The sequence below is a fragment of the Neopelma chrysocephalum genome, unplaced genomic scaffold (genome assembly GCF_003984885.1).
Source record: "Neopelma chrysocephalum unplaced genomic scaffold, ASM398488v2 Primary Assembly neopelma1_116, whole genome shotgun sequence".
NCBI classification, from domain to species: Eukaryota; Metazoa; Chordata; class Aves; order Passeriformes; family Pipridae; genus Neopelma; species Neopelma chrysocephalum.
Window position 1 is genome coordinate 759,438 of NW_020897778.1, and position 19,577 is coordinate 779,014.

The following is a 19,577-nucleotide window of genomic DNA, read 5'->3' on the forward strand; positions in this document are numbered from 1 at the left end:
CACTTCTGAAACACCTGCAGATCTCAGGAGCAAACCAGCCCATATCGTTACAATAGCACAAGAGAATATTTTGAAAGAAAAACCCAGTTTTAGTAGTGTGTATCCTTCCTCTTTTTGCAGAAAATCTTAGACTGAGTTTTCTTCTGCCCAGTCCCTAGTCAGGTATAGAATCCTCCTATGCATCTTTTAAGCCAACCTCCAGTACAGCACATGGTAATGTAAAATTGCAAGTTGTCCTTTTAAAAGTAAATACCTGACCCTACTCACAAGTCTCATGCAGGCTTTCATATCATTAAAACTCTATTTCAACATACTTAAAACGAAACCCAAGATTTTTTTCAAGACAGGACTCCCAGCATCTTAAACACTAATCCTCCTTTCTCCAGGCCTGCTACTCTGAAAAACATCCACCCGCCCAATTTTTGCCTTATCAGGAACCTGCTACATTCCAAAGGGCTGTGCTCAAGGTTGTAATGTTCTTTTCCAGGCATTTTGCTGACTATTTCACTGCCAAACGTGGCCCTTTGCAGGATGCACTTGTTTGCAGGAACTCAAAACCCGAGACATTACACCAGGGCTGCTCAGCATTGCTGACAGAAAGGCAGACTGCTGTTTACTTCAACCAGAGAGAAGAAGTGTGTCACTCTGGGTATTTTTGAAACCAAGAATTAATAACTGACATTTGCCTTCACACAGTCCTTTGATCCCAAAGCAAAGCAAGCTAAAGGGACACATACAGTAGCACAGCTGACCCAGGGGTGAGCCACTGGACAACTGCACACTGGGCAAGGTGGAGAAGAACAGGGAAAAGAACATGAGTTCACCCTTGTAACAGGGTTCTGAGGCCTTGCAGGGCAACCAGACTTTCTCAGTATTATCTGAGAGACTGAGTTGCAGACAGCACAATGTTAAACAGCCTAAGTGGTTTGCTACTCTTAGCCTTTCCCTACAAATAGCAACCCCTCCCCAGTGCCTCGGGCACTGCCTGACATCTCCCAGGCACACCGGGAATGCAGAGGGAGATAGGACAGAGCCTGACAGCAGCAGGGTCCGTTTGGAGCCATCTTCAAGGACGTGTTAAACGATGCAGTTAAATCCACTTAAATACCCAACAGAGTATCAGAATAAACCTGTTAAAAGGATTATTCTACATATTAGTTGATTTCTACAACAGTCCTATGTGTAGCAAAAGCCCTTTAAAGGAATAGGAGCCCAGAAATCACCTTGGAGCTGGGGCAGAGCACAAAGCCAGGATTTATGGGACTGAGAAGAAACCAGCTATTTTAAAAGGTTCTGCAGAAGAGAACCAGACCCATCTCTGCTGAATTGCTCAAACTGCCTCAGATAGTAATCCTATTTCAGGAATATAGGGAGTGCTCTGGACTCAATGAGTCAGCAGGGTGGGGCATTTTTTTCCATGTTTGTGGACTGAACAGGAACAGAAAAAGTAAAGGAAGCTGGAAGGCAGAAATGTAGCACCTGGCTGCTACACAGGCAGGAATTCAGCAGGGTTAAGTGCAGAGCCAGCAGTCACAGGTAAAAATAGAAGTCTTATCTGGGAGTCAAGCAAGCATCCTAAATAAAAACTGAACAGAGAAACTGGAAAGATGTTTCAATGCTGTAAGCTATGTGTATTTTCTGCTGATGACCCTTGCCCTCTCCTTGTTCAACACTGAGTTTTTTAAGCAAATCACACCCTATCTGACATAAATCTTAGTTCCACTATTAGGCCAGGACATGAAATTTTATATTTCAAAGCAAACAAGTCTAAAAAGGCCTGGCAATAACCTCTCAAACTCCCCTTTCCCAAAAACACTCATCAAAGGAAAATACTGACATACTCTGTAGTTATGAGATGTGATATTGCAGATGTCTCATTACAGTAATTACATCATAAAAAATTACATGAAATCTTAGCCCATGAGCATTCACACAAACACACACTCTCAGAAACCAAATGCAAGCTACTGAAGGCAATCCACTCACCTTTAAAAGCTGTGCTCACCTGACATCCACACTGCTCTCCTTCCAGATGATTTATGACCTAATCAACCTTTTGGCAGAAGCTGGACACCCTTTTAAGTTTTAGTAAAAAGGAATAATTGTATCTTCTTTTCCATTTTCTCCTGGTCATAAACAGTCATTTTATTTGCTGATGTAGTAATTAAACACACAAAATACTTACATAGGCAACTGGAAGGGCAGTCAGTCACACAGGCTAGGATGTCATCTGGTCTGTCTCACAAATACTGACTGTAAATGTATCTTTTTCCCATTTCCAGTCCTGGTGTTCCACTTACATTAATTCTACAAAACAATTTCGAATATCTGCAAGGCCTTAGGCTGCCTTTTCCCATCCCCCACCTGCAACAGCAGAAACAAAGCATCTGCCAAGGGACGAGGTACTCTGCTCAAAGGACAACCCAAACCCCTTTCTGAGATCCCAAAGCAGCTGGATAATCATAAGTGAGATTGCTAAAGTTAAACATGACTTCTCAGCATTAACATTCCATTGTTATTTGAATTCACAGCCTCAGAGTCCCCGTGGACTGGGGGTTTAAGGGAACATTGTCTTTTGTGGCACTATTCTCTCTCCCCTCAAACACACCCAATCGGCTGCTGCTCCAACACAAACATTTGCAAGGAGGATGGATGGGATCCATGCCTAGAGGGGGTTTGTGCTTTGGTTGGGGGAGTTTTGTGATTTTTGTTTGAGTGATTTTTGGCTTGGAAAAAACCAAACAAACCCCCAAAAACGCCACAGATAAATTCCCTGATCCAGTTCTCTGCATGACCCTACAAAGGAACAGTTGCTGGCAGGACTGACAGGGCAGCGTGCCACAGCATGAGGCTTTATCACCAGAGACAACTTAAATCAAGACTTAGCCTCAAGGGGTATAATATGAAAATACTGGGAGACATATACAAATACGCGTTGTAAGCCCAGGCAGCGCTTGCTTCGAATTTTAAGCAAATAAAAAAAAAAAACCAGCAAAAAGAGGAAAGAGCAGAAACACGTAAGCAGAACCAATCAAGCCACAGGCAGGCAAATGCAACCCAGGTTCTGAACTGAATTACTGAGAGGGGAAACTCAATGAGTTAATATGAACCCAGAATGAAGAACAAAGAAAGAAATAGTGGAAGCAAGTATATGAATTGTAGAAATCAGTGTAAGGGCAAGTCCTCCAGCAACACAACTGAGGGTTTTCGTTGTGTTTCGGTTTCTCCTTTTTTAGGGTATTTTCTTTTAAAAGTTATATATGGATATAAACTAATTTCTGAGCACATACCTATGGAGGAATTTAATCAATTTACTAACTAAAAGAAGCATGATCCAGGAAAAATGCACCAAATTCAATTCCAGGACACTAGAGCTCACCAAAATTCAACTAAAACCCTGAGCTTCAGCATCTCAAAAGACTGAGCTGCAAACTTCCTCATTAAAACACTTGGAAATTTATTTATGCAAATCACCATGTTGAGATAAAAGCTTGTTATAAACCTAAGGCTGTTTTTCTTTTAAAGTTCACTTTTCATCCTTCACATATGTTTGGAAAAAAACTTGCAAATGACTCGCTTCCTTACAAAGAAAAAAACACAACCACAAAGCAACCAGCTATTAAGCACTATTAAACAGGACTGTTTGCAATGTGCTCAGCCCTACATGGCAAGTGTCTATTAATGGGAAAACCAGTTTTAGCATCAGAATGTTTCCTTAACCAGTTGTTGATCTGCTTAAAAGGAAAAGTTTGTAACAAAGTTTAGGTAGAACTTTCTAAGGTTGCTTGTACCTTTGCATCAGTGCATACATTGAAACCAGTCTGAAACACCTACATAGAGAATAAAAGACTTGAGTTAAAAATACTTCCTCTTCAGATTTTTCTTGTGCACATATATATTCAGAACACATTTACATAACAGATAATCAAGTCTCCTTCCTTGCTTTAAGTGGAAATACTGAGATTTCACACAAGCACTGGGATGGAGGGCAGGCACTAACTGGAGGAAGATGTGTAACCCTTTATCTGCAGTATAAATATTACATTTACATATCAAGCCCAAAACAAAGCAGAGCTTGGCTGTATTTTAGTTTGAACAGACGGTGAGACCACAACAAATTATGTATAGGTCAGTGCTCAAGCCTGAACAAACTGGGAGTAGTCAAGGTCAGGGCTAGGACACGTTTGCTGAACACACACGACAGGTCAGTCACATTGGAACAAAGGTCCCCTCGTGTGACACGACTTCAGCTGGTTACACACCATCAACTCAAGGATGGCACCTTCTGCTGTAGTCTCAGATACTCTGTAAACATAACAGATGTTTTTCTCTCCATGCACATCAAAAAACCCCTACCTAACCAAAATCCATTTTGAGAGAGTCCTGTCTCAGAGGGCTGAGCAAATTGGAAAGAACATACTTTTCAGTACTTTGATGTAAACCCCACTTGATCACATTGTCTTGCCATTTCCCCCTTTAAGACGGCACGTGCAGTGCAGCACTAAAAGAATTATTAAAGAAGGTAAAAATGCTTTCCAAACTGCATTAGTGTTTCCACAACTCCCATCCAGGAGGCATGGCAGATGCATATGGACAGCTAACACAGTTCTCCAAGAGAAAGGAGACACTTAAAACCAGAATTCTGTTTTTGAACTGCCTGCCCCGCATAGCCCAGAGCCAGCTCTCAGCTACAGCAGTATAAACCCAACAGCATAAGCTACATGCAGGTCAGTTTTAAAACATTTATAACCTTGGCCTGTGAAAACCCCATCAGCTCTTTTGAAGTCAGAGATCAAGCCTACACTTCAAAATCAAGATATCTTGAGAAAAGCTGGTTCAGGTAGTTATATAGAAACAAACAACTAGTGCTGGGGAGCTTCAGTCACAGTGAAACAGTCACTAGAAATCCCCTGGCATTGGCAAGACCTGGACCAACTCTTTCCCAAGGTACTGTTAGAGCTCTCAAGAGTAGCCACTGGTGTGTTCAACTGCTAAATATAATAAAAACAATAATCCAAGCAAAAAAAAAAATTCACTAAACTCTCTTGTTTCTTCTTGCTAGTTATTCCAAATATACACCTCTTTTCCTGATAATATTTTTTCCTGATGAGAACACTGCCACTTTTAGTAATAGAGAAACACTCTGGTTATAGAAAGTTGACTTCAGCTTCAGCTCTGTTACTGCATGGTAGGAATTCATATTCTTAGCATCTTACCAGGTGAACTGTACTGGAGGTGTCCCTTCAGTGCCCCAGTCCCCTGGCTGTACTCAAGGGGCTCCCCTGGAAGCTGAATTTGATGCACCAACACCTGCCTGTCCTCCACAGCACAGCTGAGGGCACCTGCTTCTTCCAGGCACAGTTAGTTCTTTATTAACCTCAGCAGTGCCAGATTGTCTCCTCTGCTGGGGTCAGCATTATCTCACCATTCACCTCCCTGGTGGACCTTTTCAGTCCAACTCAGAAGTTTTCAGTGGTGAGAGACACTGAACACCAGCAGGACCATAAAGATAAAATCAATTGCCACAGAGCTCTCAAGGTGACAGTGCCCAAAACAAAGCATGATACTCTCAACCATCTACTAAAACTCTGCTGAGATGAGTTGCCAGGATGTGCCCCTCACTCTGAAATGGAGGCTGCAACAGGATTTTCTGTCTCCTACATCTTCCTGGGATAGGATACACATCTCCCACCTTAATACCCCCTTCCTTTGACCATCACTTTACTAATGAAGTTATTTCACTCTGTGCATACAGAAGTTGCTGTGATGGATCAATGTGGATTAGGAAGGGTCAAAGTGATGTATAAACCCTATATAAATATTTCTATACAAAGCAGCGTGGTTTGTCAACAACTGCAAAAGGAAAGGCTTATGATTTTGTGAAAGTGCTCAGTTGTGCTTAGGAGAACCTTCAAGAAATTCTGCAAGTCAAACAGAGGAAGTGCCTCCCCAAAGCCTAAATGGCTGCAGTGACAGATCTGCATTCTCTGGGTTATGTGTTCAAACATCACTTAAGAATGCAGGGGAGTGGAAAATAATGGTCTTCAGGATACCCTCATATAAATTCATAAGATGTGAGAGAGCTTCTGCTCTCACATGAAGCAGAACCCAGCCCTCATCTGAATGGCAAGAGCACCAGACCATGTAAACAACCTCAAAATTGCAATCACCGTCTCCTCCCTGTCATTCAGTACGGATCAATTCAAGAAGGCAGTCAGGCCTGTAGCTCAATACTCCAACTGAAACACCAAAGGGAAAACATGGAATTTTCTTGATCCCTTTCATCAGAAAAGAGCATGAGGACCTCTTGGCCCTTTTGCCAGAAAAAACTGAACTGTTGCAATTCAGATTCCACTCATCAGCCTTCTATTAAAGGAAAACAAGAAAAGTAATACAAGGACCAGAGTGTAAGATGTGCTGCTCCTCACTGCAGGCACTGATGTGGTGCAGGATGCCATCACCTACACAAGACACCTTTAGTCCCAGCAAAGCACTGGGCTTGGTATCCACCACAATTAGACTTAGACAGAAGAACTGCAATAGAAGTTACAACTGGATGTTCTCCGCTGGCTAATCCACAAATTCAAGTCAGTAATTAGTACAGCTGGCAAGGACAAATATATTCATCCAAATGCCACAATTTCCTCAAAGACAGTTGTCAGACTGAGGCATTATTATGTTTTCTTAGAGTGATGTCAGTGATTTCTTCCCTGTCAGACTGAGAGGTTCAATGACCACCTCAGGGGAATGTAAAGCAAAAGTGTCCTACCCAGGGGAAGGGAACTCCCACACTCATTCAACCTCAAAGGATTCAAACAAAGGGAGTCTGCAGAAGAGGTGAAGGGCAAGGACAAAACACACACAACTCCTCCAACAGTGATCAACTCACTTCCTCAGCATATTATTTTCTGAAGCTTCGTGTGGTAATGTCACTTCAGACCACCATGCAAAAATTTCCGGAGCAGATCTGGGTTAGCAGGAAGCAGAAATGAGATGAGGCAGTGAGCTGTGAACTGAGGCAGCTGGATGCTCACAGCCACAGAAACATGCTTTCTGTGCCTTGGCTCATCCTAAGCACCATAATCTAATCTCTTTTGGGAAGCCCTGAGCCCAGCCAGGCCTTTACTGTCTTCCTGGGCAAAGTCATAGCGTGCGATGGAGCTGCAGCAAATCCCTGCTGTGTCTGTGTGTGACACCTCCCTAGTGACAACAGACCAATCACATTTACTTTTTAGCAGCTCAGACACATTTGAAGCCTGATGCTCCAGGGAATGAGGTATTTTTCTTGAGAACAGATTATTCTAGGAAGCTGCTGGCCCATTTTAAAAGAACACACGGATGTGACTGTAGACAACTGAGGGTTTTGTTGGTTTTTTGTGGCTTTTTGTGTTGGGTTCTTTTAAAGCTGTCCTAACACCCAGAGTCTGCTCCAGCCTCACCCATACCGAGGGTTCAAAATGGGCACTCCTTCCCCAGCTTTGCAGCCAAGGGAGTGTGTAATTGCTGATAACATAATAGCTGGCACATATCCCATCAGAGAAGGAGCTGCATTTCAGTGTTGAGCCGAGGATACTCTAAAGTTCTTAAGAAGTAAACACACGTAGGGAGCCAAGGCTGCACAGTCACTTCCCCACACATCCAGGAGTCCAAACACACGAGCTGCTCACTATTGAGTAACTCCTGTGAAAGCTGACTGCTTAGATTTGAGATAATACTGTGTGAGCCACAGCAGCCTGCTACAGTTGCTGCTGTGCTGTGATCACAGACCAATCTGCAATTAATTTGGGGCTTTTGGATACTTCAAAACCTGTGCAGAATCTCCAAAAGAGGATGGGGTGTTTGGGGGTTTTTTTAATAAATTATTTTTAAAAGAAGGAAAATTGTGGTGGATTTATTCTAGTAGAAAAGAATCCTTAACATCCACAAAATAAAGTTATAAAATTAATAAAAACCCATCCAGAAGTAACATAGATTGGTGAAATGACTGCAAATAACAAAATAACAGAAGATAACAACTATGCAAAGGGCCTGTAATACCAACAGGCACAGTTCAGTTGTGTAAACCAACACACTGAACTTTACTAATTCCCTCTTCCGACAGGGCACAATCATTGTGGATTCTCACAGACATACTCCTCGTGTGTTCATGTAGCCAGGAGCAACTCACTCGGCTCCAGCTGCCATGTTTGGGCAGAGCTTTCTCTAAAGCAGAGATTCCAATTACATTTGCAATAATCTCATTACTGCATCAGCCATAACCTGGTTAAGAAAGGGTCTAAGAGATCCCATTTTGGCAGTTGGGAAGCAGACAAAAGGGAGACGCTTTGTTGTTTTAGTAACAGGAAGATTTGCAAACTGCAAGCAGATTTTGTGACACAAATACACCACGTTGTCCTACACAGGACAATTTTACTGTTTAAAACACATACAGTACAATTTGAAAAAGTTTAGAGAAGTTATGCATTTGTAAAACTGTCTCAGCAGTAAGACAGACCAACGTTTTTACTTATAGTTTATGGTTACTTTCACATCACATGTAATTTAAAGATATGATCAGGAAAGCAATCCACTTTGTCATCAGTGAGCTGGCCAAAACCTGCTTTGTAACCCAAGACACTCAAATTGTTGTTTTGGAGGTACTTCATTCACATGCAGTTCACCCAAGCTGATCCATGCCAGCATTTTTCTTGTCCCTTGCAGTCTACTCTTTATATATCTGCCACTGACCCTGCACCAGAACACCATTTATTTTCCTACGTGTGCCAGCAAAAGATTACTAAAGTCAATGACATTTCACCAGGGAAAGAACAGGATCAGGCCCTTATTATTCTTTGCAAGCTTATCTGACTGGGCAGAACAAATCAAAGAGGAGACAGTCAAAAAACCCCAAAGTGCTGGTCTTGGTTTCTCTGGGGGAAAGCAAGCTCCAGATAAGCTGTGCCTCCAGTCAACACTGATTTCCATGAACAGCAATATGCTTCCCTGTGGTAATTGAAATGGAGCAATTCTCAAACAGCTTGCCAAGTCTCACCTCATTACCCTTTATGGATTGACCTCCAAAATTCCTTGAAGCTGAAATACAGGTCCCCCTTGCCTCTGCATGATAACTGTTTACCCCAAGAGGTTGGGGAGAGAGGGAGGGCATTAGAGAGCAAACTGCTCAACATGCTAGAACTGGAAGAAGAACTGTTTCCAGGCTATTACTGGGATCCAAACCTCCATAGGCTTCTGTCTCCTTTGCTGGCCCATCTTTTAGACCGCCTGCAATGCCAAATTTGGATTACAAATCACACTCCCCACCCCCAACACTTCTTCTAAGAGTCGGTATCATTAGCTGTAGTGTGCTGCCCAGTATTCAAATAAGCATTTCTACACTTGAAGGTTTAGCAAATTTTCTAATGAAACCTTGGTTTTCCTCCGTCCCAGATCTGTTATTCAAAATATCTACTTGCCATTCCACTCAACTCTTTTTATTACTTTTGCTCAGGCCTCAGTGAAACTTTGTGGTGTCAGTGAAAAGCAAGCTGTCAATGAAGAAGTGACTGAACATAGTACTTAGCATTTTATCCAAATATCCAAACCAGAGATATTAGACAAATGGAAGCACTTAGGAAAGATGGTAGAGCAATTAGTTCCACAAATTAGCAAGCTCCTAGCTTTCTTTGTCATCATCTTGTGTGGTGCTCACTGCTAAGCTTTAGGGCTCTGGCCCCTGGCTCTGGGAAATCACCAGTTCCAATGGTCTGGGCAGCCAGCACAGCATTCTAGTCTGTGCTCATCACACCAGGGGTATCCCTGGGGCTCTGCTGCAGCTTGGTCCTACTTGAGCTCCTGCAACACTCCCAAACTTTAGGCTTGCGCTAATAATGTCTTTCACCTGCCCAGCCACAGGTTGCCTGCAATGGGCCCAGGCTCTCCCACAGCAATGGCAGCTGCACAGTGAGCTCAGCTCTGCTGCCAGAGAGACCATTGTTGGTCCCTCTGTTGGTACCTAGGCAGGGATAAGCAGCTTTCTACCTGATCCATTACTTGCAGAATTCATAGCTCTCTGTTTGCTCACTCCATAGCAAAGTCAGTCTCACTTCAACCTCTGTGTCACAGATCACGACAATGAGCTTCACACAGACACATGAGGTGACACCAGCACTCCCCAGGGCTTCCCAGTACCAGAAAACAGCTATCTGGGCTGGTTTACACTCTCATTTCAAAGGCAGGTGCTTTGTGATTGCAGGAGAACCTGAACACTGGGGAGGAAAAACTCCATGATCCGGAGTGAACCTAAGAAAAGTTAAAATAAAATCTACCTGCACACCATTACCTATGGTAGGCCACAACATTAGCAACTGTTGTGGAAGAAAGAACAAAACCAACAGGACTTCAGAGTCCACTATAATCACTGGGAACATAAAGCAGAAGCTCCACAGATTCCATTAAACTCAGCTGGAGGGAAAGAGAAATCTGTCAGAGAAAGAGAGGGAGCTCTTCACTCTCCCTGACTAAGAAGCAGGGAGTGGTAGCACAGGCATCTTGATAATCTCAAAAATCTCAAAAGCCACTAAATCGCTGAAAAGCAAGGCAGGGTGGGGGGTTGCATTTAAACAGCATCTTGGCATCAGTGCTCCTAGGAAATCCACAGATCATCACAGCAAAGGATTAAAACTTGTACAGCAAGTAAGAGCAAAATGAACTAAACAAATTTCAGAGAATATCTAAACCTCATTATTGATCCAATGTAAGTCACAGATGGAAAGCAGGACCTGTGGCCAGCAGCCCCTAAAATTAACAAGCAATCTGCACATTATGGAAGTTCCCACATTTCAGCCCCTCAGAAGGAAGAATCACTACAGAGTGAAGTCTGCCTCAGCTGCTCAAAGGAAAGTTGTGCTTCTAAACAGGACTGCCATGTTGCCTCAGGAGTCTTTGTACCACTGAAACACTGGAAAGAACTTTTCAAACTACATCTTTAAACTAAAATCCACAGAATACAGTAGTGAGTTGAAGAAGTGCAGAATGAAGGAACTCGTCCAAGACCTCAGAAGATTCAAGTAACTCAGGAACAGACCCTTGAAGAAACTGGTACAGAACAAGGCCCTTCCATGATGAAACACTGCATGCTTTCTTGAGGCTTTGCTAATAAGTAGTGTCAAGGTTTAGTTTAACAGCAGGAAATGCAGATGCTTGCCTATCTGGTCAGGCATTTAAGGCACACAAAAACTGAAGAACCTACAGCTCTAGGTAAGTAGAAGCTTTAAAATGGCATTCTGCTCAGCTGAGATAACAGGAATTTTGAGTTTTGAAGTTCACATGCATAAATTTCACCACTCTTTTCTCTGTCTACATTAAACTCACTAAAAATATAAAGAATGTTCCATGCTCTCCAGAAAGGGACATTCAGCACTCCCACGCTTAGTAGCAGCTAAAATAAGTAAAACTTCACTCCCAATGGAATTAAATGACACATATCCCAAACTGACCTTGCACTGAGCACTGTAGTTGTTGGTGGCTGTCTAGAGAAAGAGCCTGGCAGGACACTCAGAGCACCATCAAGTCTCCTCACGTGAACAGAAGTCACTACGGGGGCACCTTGAGGGAAGCAGCTGGGCAGGTAAATATTATTTATGTGGAGTCCAGATAGTTTCCATGTTGTTATGAGATAAAATCATTTCACACACAGAGCTGAGACAGCATGCACTGATTGTATGAAGCAAGCTACAAAGCCAAGCAACAACTCCAGTGTGCTCCTTCATTAGCAAACTGCCACTAGTTAAAAACTGACCCAGCCAAGGCCATTGTGAGGCCCCAACGCTCCATAACAGCACTGTGCAGACTTCCCCTTGACTATAAGCACAAATGCAAAAGAGGCTCTTCTTGTGTCTGTCTGCAACTAATGTTTAACAGTAAGCTGAATTTTAAAAATTTTGTTCTTCCTTCACAACCATAATAAAGATATTCAAGCTTAATGCAAAGTTAAGATGTGATTTTTTTTCTATTCCCACTACAGGAAATTAGTGATACATAATTAATCCTAATATAAATATCTCTGCCCAGGCTCTATTAAGTACATTTAATAGAAAGTACAGCTATTACCAAATCTCAACCCTGAAGCTCTGATTCTGCTCCTTGGAAAAAACTAAAAGCCTACTACCTTAGTCTGATGTAAAGTTTTTGATAACCCATCTCCAAGAATCCAGATTCAAATCTTGGCTTGGACCTCATTCACTTGAGAGTTAGGTCCTTTTTTTGTAATACAAAAGGAAAACATCACTGGTCTGTGAACTCATGAAATAATTTGGACAGAATAGCACATGTCTGCTGGCCAAGCTGAAGGTGCACTGGGGTGGCAGATCCAGACAGAAATGTCACATTGCACCTGCCCACAGCACATTCAGCATTATTATGGGAAGAGCCATCAAAGGCAAAGCCAGGAAGCACACAGAAATCTGAATGCACAGAGAAGTCAAACACTATTGAACAAACCCCACTTGATGCTAATCAACATTAAGGCTGGCCAGAACCTGTTACTCAAACTTGCACTCTTTGTTCAAGCAGAACTTCAGGGAAGCCTGGCAGAACCAGTGACTGAACCACAGGTGTGGGAAAAGCTGTCTGGATTTGTGAACTGCTTCTGTGTCATGTGGTGATGGAGAACAATCCTCATCAGAGCATGGTAGTTGGGAATGGGAGCCAGCCAGCCAATCACACACGGGACTCTCATGCCTTTTGTTTGTTTTATGAAAGAGAGGTTCTGCCAGTTGGTTTCAGATCAAAATTCTTCCTAATCAGGAAAGAAATAAAATTCATATAAAATGATGCTCAGTAGGAATTAATCAGAAACACAGTCCTCCCGAAGGCATAAGCCTTTTTGGTTAAGTAAAAAGTTGCCACCCGCTAATGTGCAAGACAGCAGTGATTAGCCATCTGGTGAAAGTTCCTGCTAAGCTTGCCATGTCACCCCCTTTGCTGAGGAAAGCAGAAGGTGGATCAGTTACATTCTGTCCTTGCCTGCAATGTGTGGTCATCCTCAGGAACAAGACCCAAAGCTTTCCAGCACAATCAGGAATTGTAAGTGTTTCGACTTTTCAGCAGCCCTTTTTTTTTTATCACTGCATCCCAACTAAATTATTTAAAATAATCTATTGCCTTTCTCAAAGCTGAATTTATCCTCAAGCTTTATCAACCCTTGTTATTTTTTGCCCCTTTGTTTCCTTCTGCAAAAACTGAAACTGCCAGGAGGCTTCCCAGTCATCTAAAGAGCATCAGTAAACAAGAGCAGAGACAGATGGCTGCAGCTCAGTTCAAAGGAGCACAAGACTCAGCCTCTCCCCTGCACTGCAAGTGCTACCCCTCAGATACAAACAGGCAGCAAAACCAGCAAGAATGCAGAGAGAAAACAGGGATGTACATCCAATCTGGTAAGGAAGGATGTGAGGACAGGCTGCAGAGCTTCCACGTACACTGAACATCCACCACAACCATCCAGCCTTCCGATAACACAACGGGATATGAGGATGGTGGTGGGGCAGGGAAGAGTTCTCCCTCTGTTGTTGCTCCCAAAAGTACTGCTGGCAAAAACAACTGGCAGGGAGAGTAGAACGAGGCATCTCCTTCCAGCAAAGTTACTTTTCTGAGAACTAGTACAGCAAACTCACACAACCTGAAAAAGTGACAACATTTGACAGGCCTCTCAATTCACCTACTACTTCAGGAATTTGGTCCCATTGACAAATAACATGAGAGATTCAAAAAGACAAAGAAAAAAAAACAGATTTAGAATTACAGAAGTCTGTCAAAACAAACATTCTTATTTTCTTTAATTCCTGGATTTGATTTTCATTTACTGCATAAATGACTATTGGTGTTAGCACAAGATGCTACTTACATTTTGTGCCTTGCCTTGCTAAATAGATTCAGATGTCCACATACATTCAATAAATCTATCTGAATTAACATAGTTCCTTGTATGCCTCTTCTACCAACTATAAATTCACTGTGATTCCACAGACACACCTGCATGCCTGAATAGCTTACATAGGAATGGGTTCAAACATTGCCCATTCTTCTCCAAACAAAAATTGTGATTCTGCTGAAATTAACATCTTTCCCTCAGGGCCTCCTAATATTCCAAGTTCTTCCCTCACTCAGTGATAGCAGAAAGCTTCAAGAACACGGTTGCACAATCATCACCTCCAATCAGCTCTAACTGAAGGCTAACACAAGACAGAACGAGAAACGAGCACTCCAATTAATACAGACAGGAAAAAACAAGATTGTGGGAGCAGCATCATTATCGGGAAAGCTCCAGCAAAACCCTCGGGTTGTAGCATGTTGGCACACTACCACCTCTGAGGTAGAGTTTAACTACTCCTTAGTGCACAAATACGAGGGAGGGAATGATCTGGTGGTGAATTTACCACAGCTGGTGAATACCTTCTAAAGTTCTGGCCCCCTTTCACCTCAGTGTTCACACTGAAACTTTAAGAACTCATTAACATGGGACTCCACTGATTCTCTCCAGAGAGGCCTGAATTGACCCTTCTGGGAATCCAGGCTGACTTCCCAAAATGCAGCCTGAGATTTACTTCTGTTGGACCTTCCTGAAACAGCAGAACTACAAAATAAACACAGATTTCTCACATGAAACAGTTGCCTGCTCACAGCAATTCACCCAGGGTATCCCATTCTTTTCCACAATGCCATTCCCTGCTCTATACATTTAAAAGATTCAACAAAACACTGATACACACCTGTATCCCCATGGAAACAGCTGTCCTGGTGACATCTCCCAGAGGGCAAATCTCCGTCACTTGGCCAGATCTGTCCTGTTTTTCGTACACCCACAATAGTAGCCTCAGACACAATGACCTGCTGCTGCCTGTGCCGTTTTTGAGACTGGGGGGTTGGGGGACTGCTGCTGTCAAAGGACTGCTGAGAGTTCTGGGAGGGAGAACGGCTTTTATCCCGGTACATGCGGTAAGTGGTGGGGCTGGGGGAGACATGGCTGGACTGTCCTGAGGAGAAGTCTTCCTCACTGGAAGTAAGGTTCTCATTAGAGCTACAGTCAGGGGTATATCCTCCTCCAATGTCTTCAAAACTCCTGGGGGAATAAGATCTCCTGGGCCACGTGAGATGTTTTTCCTGGTCAGTTGTGCCCTGATTTCGCAGAATAGGTCCTTTTCCTTCTCCTTCCCCCATCATTCCACCAACGTAGATACTTTGATACGGCTGGAAGTCCATGGGCTGCCAAGGTGAGCGGTTGCTGCCATTGGCATTAATCAGGTTATCTTTGAGAAACTTGGGGTTCAGTTCAGCATCCTCGTATTCTCCATCGTAGCCAAAGCTGCTCTCCGAGGACCTTCCCCTGTACGCAGGCCTCTGGAACTCGCTGAAGCTGGGTACCATGTTAGAAGGGAGGGAGTGCAAAGACTTTTTGCGTTCCATTTGCATGGCTTGGCTGCCAAGGGAGCTTATTTTATCAGAAACGTCTTTGTCGTTGACCTTTACTAGACCCTTCTCATGATGATACTCCATGTTCACATAAAAGGGCTTTTCAACAACATCCTTGTTATCTCCAGAAGAATGCGAGTTCACCTTTTTCATTCTCTCAAAATTGGACCTCAGGGCTGCCACACTGGTGCTGTTCCCTCTCTCCTTAGGTTCAAATGATCCCTCCTTCTCAGCAGATCCCACCAGCCTACGAGTGGAAGCCGATCTGTGTTTTGAAGGAGAGCCATCTGTATCACAGCGATTCTCCATATCTTCTACAACTCTCTTCAGTTTCTCCTCCCCGTAGTACTTGGACCTGTCCTGCTCTCCTTCTCCGTGATGGGGGCTGTCCAAAGGGGACAGGTCTGACCCATCACTCTGGGTAGACAGCTTCCGCAGAGAGGGGATCCTGGGTTTGAACTTTTCCTCCCCGTGGTGTGACTTGCTTTTTTCATATTCCTCTTGGTCAGCAGACTGGTGATGTTGCAGGTCCTGGATCTGCTGCTCTGCACCCCCTTCAGGCAACTGAGAAACACGTTTAAAACCCCATCTCTGTCTATCATAGCTTTTTTTCTCCTTTGCCAGAAGAGTCTGCAGGTAAATCATGCGGAACCTCTCCTTGTTCACCTCCATCTCCAGTCTCCGGATAGATGCTTTGCACATCTCCAGCTCCTGTTCAATATCTCCCACAGATTTCAGCTCCATTTTAGGAGGCTCAGAGTCTGCAAATTGTGCTTTCCAAGCCTCCACAAACCCCACAGGGTCCACCATTTTGCATACGGGAGTAACTGGAGAATACGAGAAGGAGGCTGGAGAGAGAGAGAGGTGGACAGAAAAAACCAACCGGATCTCACATGTAGAAGCAGAAACAGCTCCGGCGGGGTCAACTCAGCGCGTCTCTTTCACGGTCCATGCAGGGGCACTGGGAGGCGAGAGGCGATCCTCCCTCGCAATCCTCTCTCCTTCAGCCTTTGCCGGCCCCAGCCCCGCGTCCCCTCGCTACTCTCTCCCCGGCATGACTGATCGCTTGCTGGCGAACAACAATGCTTCCACCCCGGCGATCCCCGAGCACTTCAAAGTGGGTGGACAAAGGAGCAGGCTCGGGGCGGGGGCGGGAAGGTAAATATCGCCCCCCACCCACCTCCTGCCGCCGCCGTCCTGGGCACGGTCCTCGGCGCAGCCACGCTCCGTCCTCCTCCGCTCCGTCCTGCCTCGCCAGCCCCCGTGTTGTGCTTTCTCTTTCTCTCTCCTCCTTTCCCCCTGCCCCTTTCCCTGTCTCCTCCTCCCGGCTATTGTGCTGTGCTCCGGGCGCACACGCCGGGCTCGGAGCGGCGCTGCGGCGGCGGGTCCGGGCCGAGCTCCGGCGCTACCCGGCCGTGCCCGGGCGCCCCGCGGCCCCGCGGGAGCCCCCCCGGCGGCGCGGCAGCCGCTGCCCGCGGCGGCCCATCGTGGCCCGGCCCCGGCGCTGCGGAAGGGGAGGAGAGGGAAGGACCCGGCGCAGGCACTGACACGGCGCTGGGGCCTCTTAAAGGGGCAGCCGGGCCGGCCGTGCCGCGGGACCCCGCGGGGCTGGGGGGGGCCCTGCCCCTTCCCCGCGGCTGCCCCGGAGACAAAGGCGCGGATGTGCGACGTCGCGCTTGCAGCCACAGGCCTGGACATCATCGCACCATAGAGACATGGCTGTGCCTAAGCTTAGGCAGGAGCATGGAATGCACACAGTGCATAGGGAGGTATCCATTCTCGTCCATACAGCCATGCCCTCATATATTATGTATAAACACCACCACGTCTCTGTGCTCGCAGCAAGGCTCTCCCCCCAGGCACTGATGCACCTCACCTTCAAAGGTCATGTTTTCCCCCACTCATGTGAGTGCTGCTTGGTATCAGGCTTGTCATTCCCTCAAGCCGACCTTCCTTGCCAATAAATGACAAGCTGGATTTCTGAGATGGGCAAAATAACCATGATACCAGCAATAACACCTGCTTTGTTCTGCATTAGTCTCACTTTTGTCCTGTGTATTATCCTAGCCCAAATAACTCAGAGTCCCATGCCCAGCTCTGGGTGAAGGGTGGCAAATGATTTAAACAAAAGTCTGGCTGCCAAGTACTACTCCTTCTGAAAGCACAGAACATGATCTTGCTTAAGCCTTGCATCCCTTCCACGTGTTAATTAAACCTCAAAAAAAATGGTAACAAATACAACTGAAGTTTCATCTTGCCTGTTTGGACAATAGGAAAAGGTGAGAGATGTACATCTCATATGCTCCATAAACCTGCTGCTTTCATATCTGCAGTGAGGTGTATCTTTTCTGGTACTTGTTGTTAGAAAAGAGGGTGGGATATAGCCCCAACAAGAACTAACAGAATCTCATAAGAATGAAAAGCACAACTCCACAGGAGTAGCTCTCTTACCTTTGAGATATGTACTGTTTCAAAATCCAAGTTTTTCTCTTCATGCATTTTTATATGCCAAACAAAATATTTTTTGGTATTTTCAGACATATCACAAATGGCTAATCATTCCGTTTTGCATAGTTCATCCCTTTCAGTTTTTGTTTCCTGGCTTTAACCTCTTTTCCTGCACTTGTTTCCTCAGCTTTTAACACATAACAGGCTTTGGCTGACCTATATGGAAAACAGATTATAATCTAAATCATAATAAAATCTATATGTTCAATAAATAACTCTATAAATCTTTCAAGAAATCTTAATCTATCACAGAAATAAAATAAATTGCCTTTTCCCCATTGATATTATTTGTTTGCTTAGTGCCATTTGGACCAATGAAATTCTGACATGCAATGTATTTCTGGAATCTGAAGCTTCAGCCTGCACTGGCACGGTTCTAACAAAGGCAGGTATGTTACATCCTACGGATGTGTTCTGAATTCATACAGCGTTTTTACTGAGGTCTCACCATCCTGGTTTTTTATGTTTGTTTTGTATTTGGGTCCTCAATGGTGCCCTTTCTGGAGGGAGTAAGAATTCCTATGAGTCAGATGAGGGATTTCTATGTGCACACTTAACTTTTAAGTGAGTAATACTGTTAAACAACTACACCCTCTTTACCTATTGAAGTGCCACAACATCAGAAATTCCTCTGGGAATTGAAGGGCTCTCTGAATTTTTGCTGACACTTTATGCATTCAGCATTTTAATAGGATACAAAATTTCATTAAGACGATGGTGGCAGACACATACCTGTGATTTGAGACTGAGAATCCTGCCATGAGGGGCTAAACTATGGACAGAGAGCGCGGCACATCCCCTCTGCTGGCCTGCGAGAGATCGCGCAGCCCTTCCGAGCCGGCACGGATCTCATCCTGCAGTGACCGCCGAGCTCCCTCTTGTGGGAAGAGGAGCCGCTTGGCTTAGGGAAAAGCTCTCGAGCTGTCACTTAGGAACTGTCCTTCAGCCCGATCCCACGCGAAAGAACAGGAGGTTTTGTAAGAAAAAAATAACTGTAAAAAGAAAATAACCGTAGGACATAAGCTGAGCTTTTAAAATGAGAATTAAAATATGATATTTGATTAATCTGTGGCTGAAACTAAGCAATTGGATTTTTGTAAACACAAAGCAGAACTCTGGGAGAGTTTGACAAGGCTGGCAAGTCTTGAGATGTTCCATGCAGTATAAATTATTCTATGAACCCAGAAATAAAGGCACTCTCCTTCAAATTCAGAGAATGGCAATTACTCGCTATGAGAACAACCTTCTGGCCAAAACCACAGGAAGCTGAGCAACCCTCTCCAATACCAAATACAAATTCTCCTACAACTCACCAAACACTTCATTTTAACTCTCCTGCTCAGAGGAGGTGATAAAGAGCAGGGTTCAGAGCATTCACTCACCAGGGCATTATATTAGAACAACCTCTAACTGTTGGTGGAAACCTGAAAAGGCACAGAGGGGACAGATTTATTTGTGAAGAATGGACTCCAGTCACACCACAAGGCAAATCCAAGCTGGGACCCACCAGGATTCAGAAAGGTCTGAATCACATGACCTATGTGACTATAAATCATAATATCCTGAGTGTCAAATAATCACTCAAAAGGCAAAACAACACAATTAAAAATTAAAAGAAAAGGCTT

General features: G+C 44.3%; 1 protein-coding gene across 4 annotated transcripts in view; it reads right to left on the minus strand.

Annotated features, from left to right (window-relative positions):
• The window catches only part of BCR (BCR, RhoGEF and GTPase activating protein), a 101,547-nt gene extending 82,070 nt beyond the window's left edge, over positions 1-19,477 (minus strand). For 2 of the 4 annotated variants that reach the window (XM_027696767.1, XM_027696768.1), the window contains exon 1: positions 14,745-16,871. In XM_027696767.1, coding sequence (XP_027552568.1) covers positions 14,745-16,254 — 1,510 coding nt within the window. In that variant the 5' untranslated portion in view covers positions 16,255-16,871. Of the gene's footprint in view, positions 1-2,005; positions 2,030-14,744; positions 16,872-17,913; positions 18,109-18,684 lie in introns of those variants that run through there. The other 2 variants (XM_027696769.1, XM_027696770.1) reach the window with 2 other exon arrangements.
• Between the last annotated feature and the right edge of the window lie 100 nt (positions 19,478-19,577).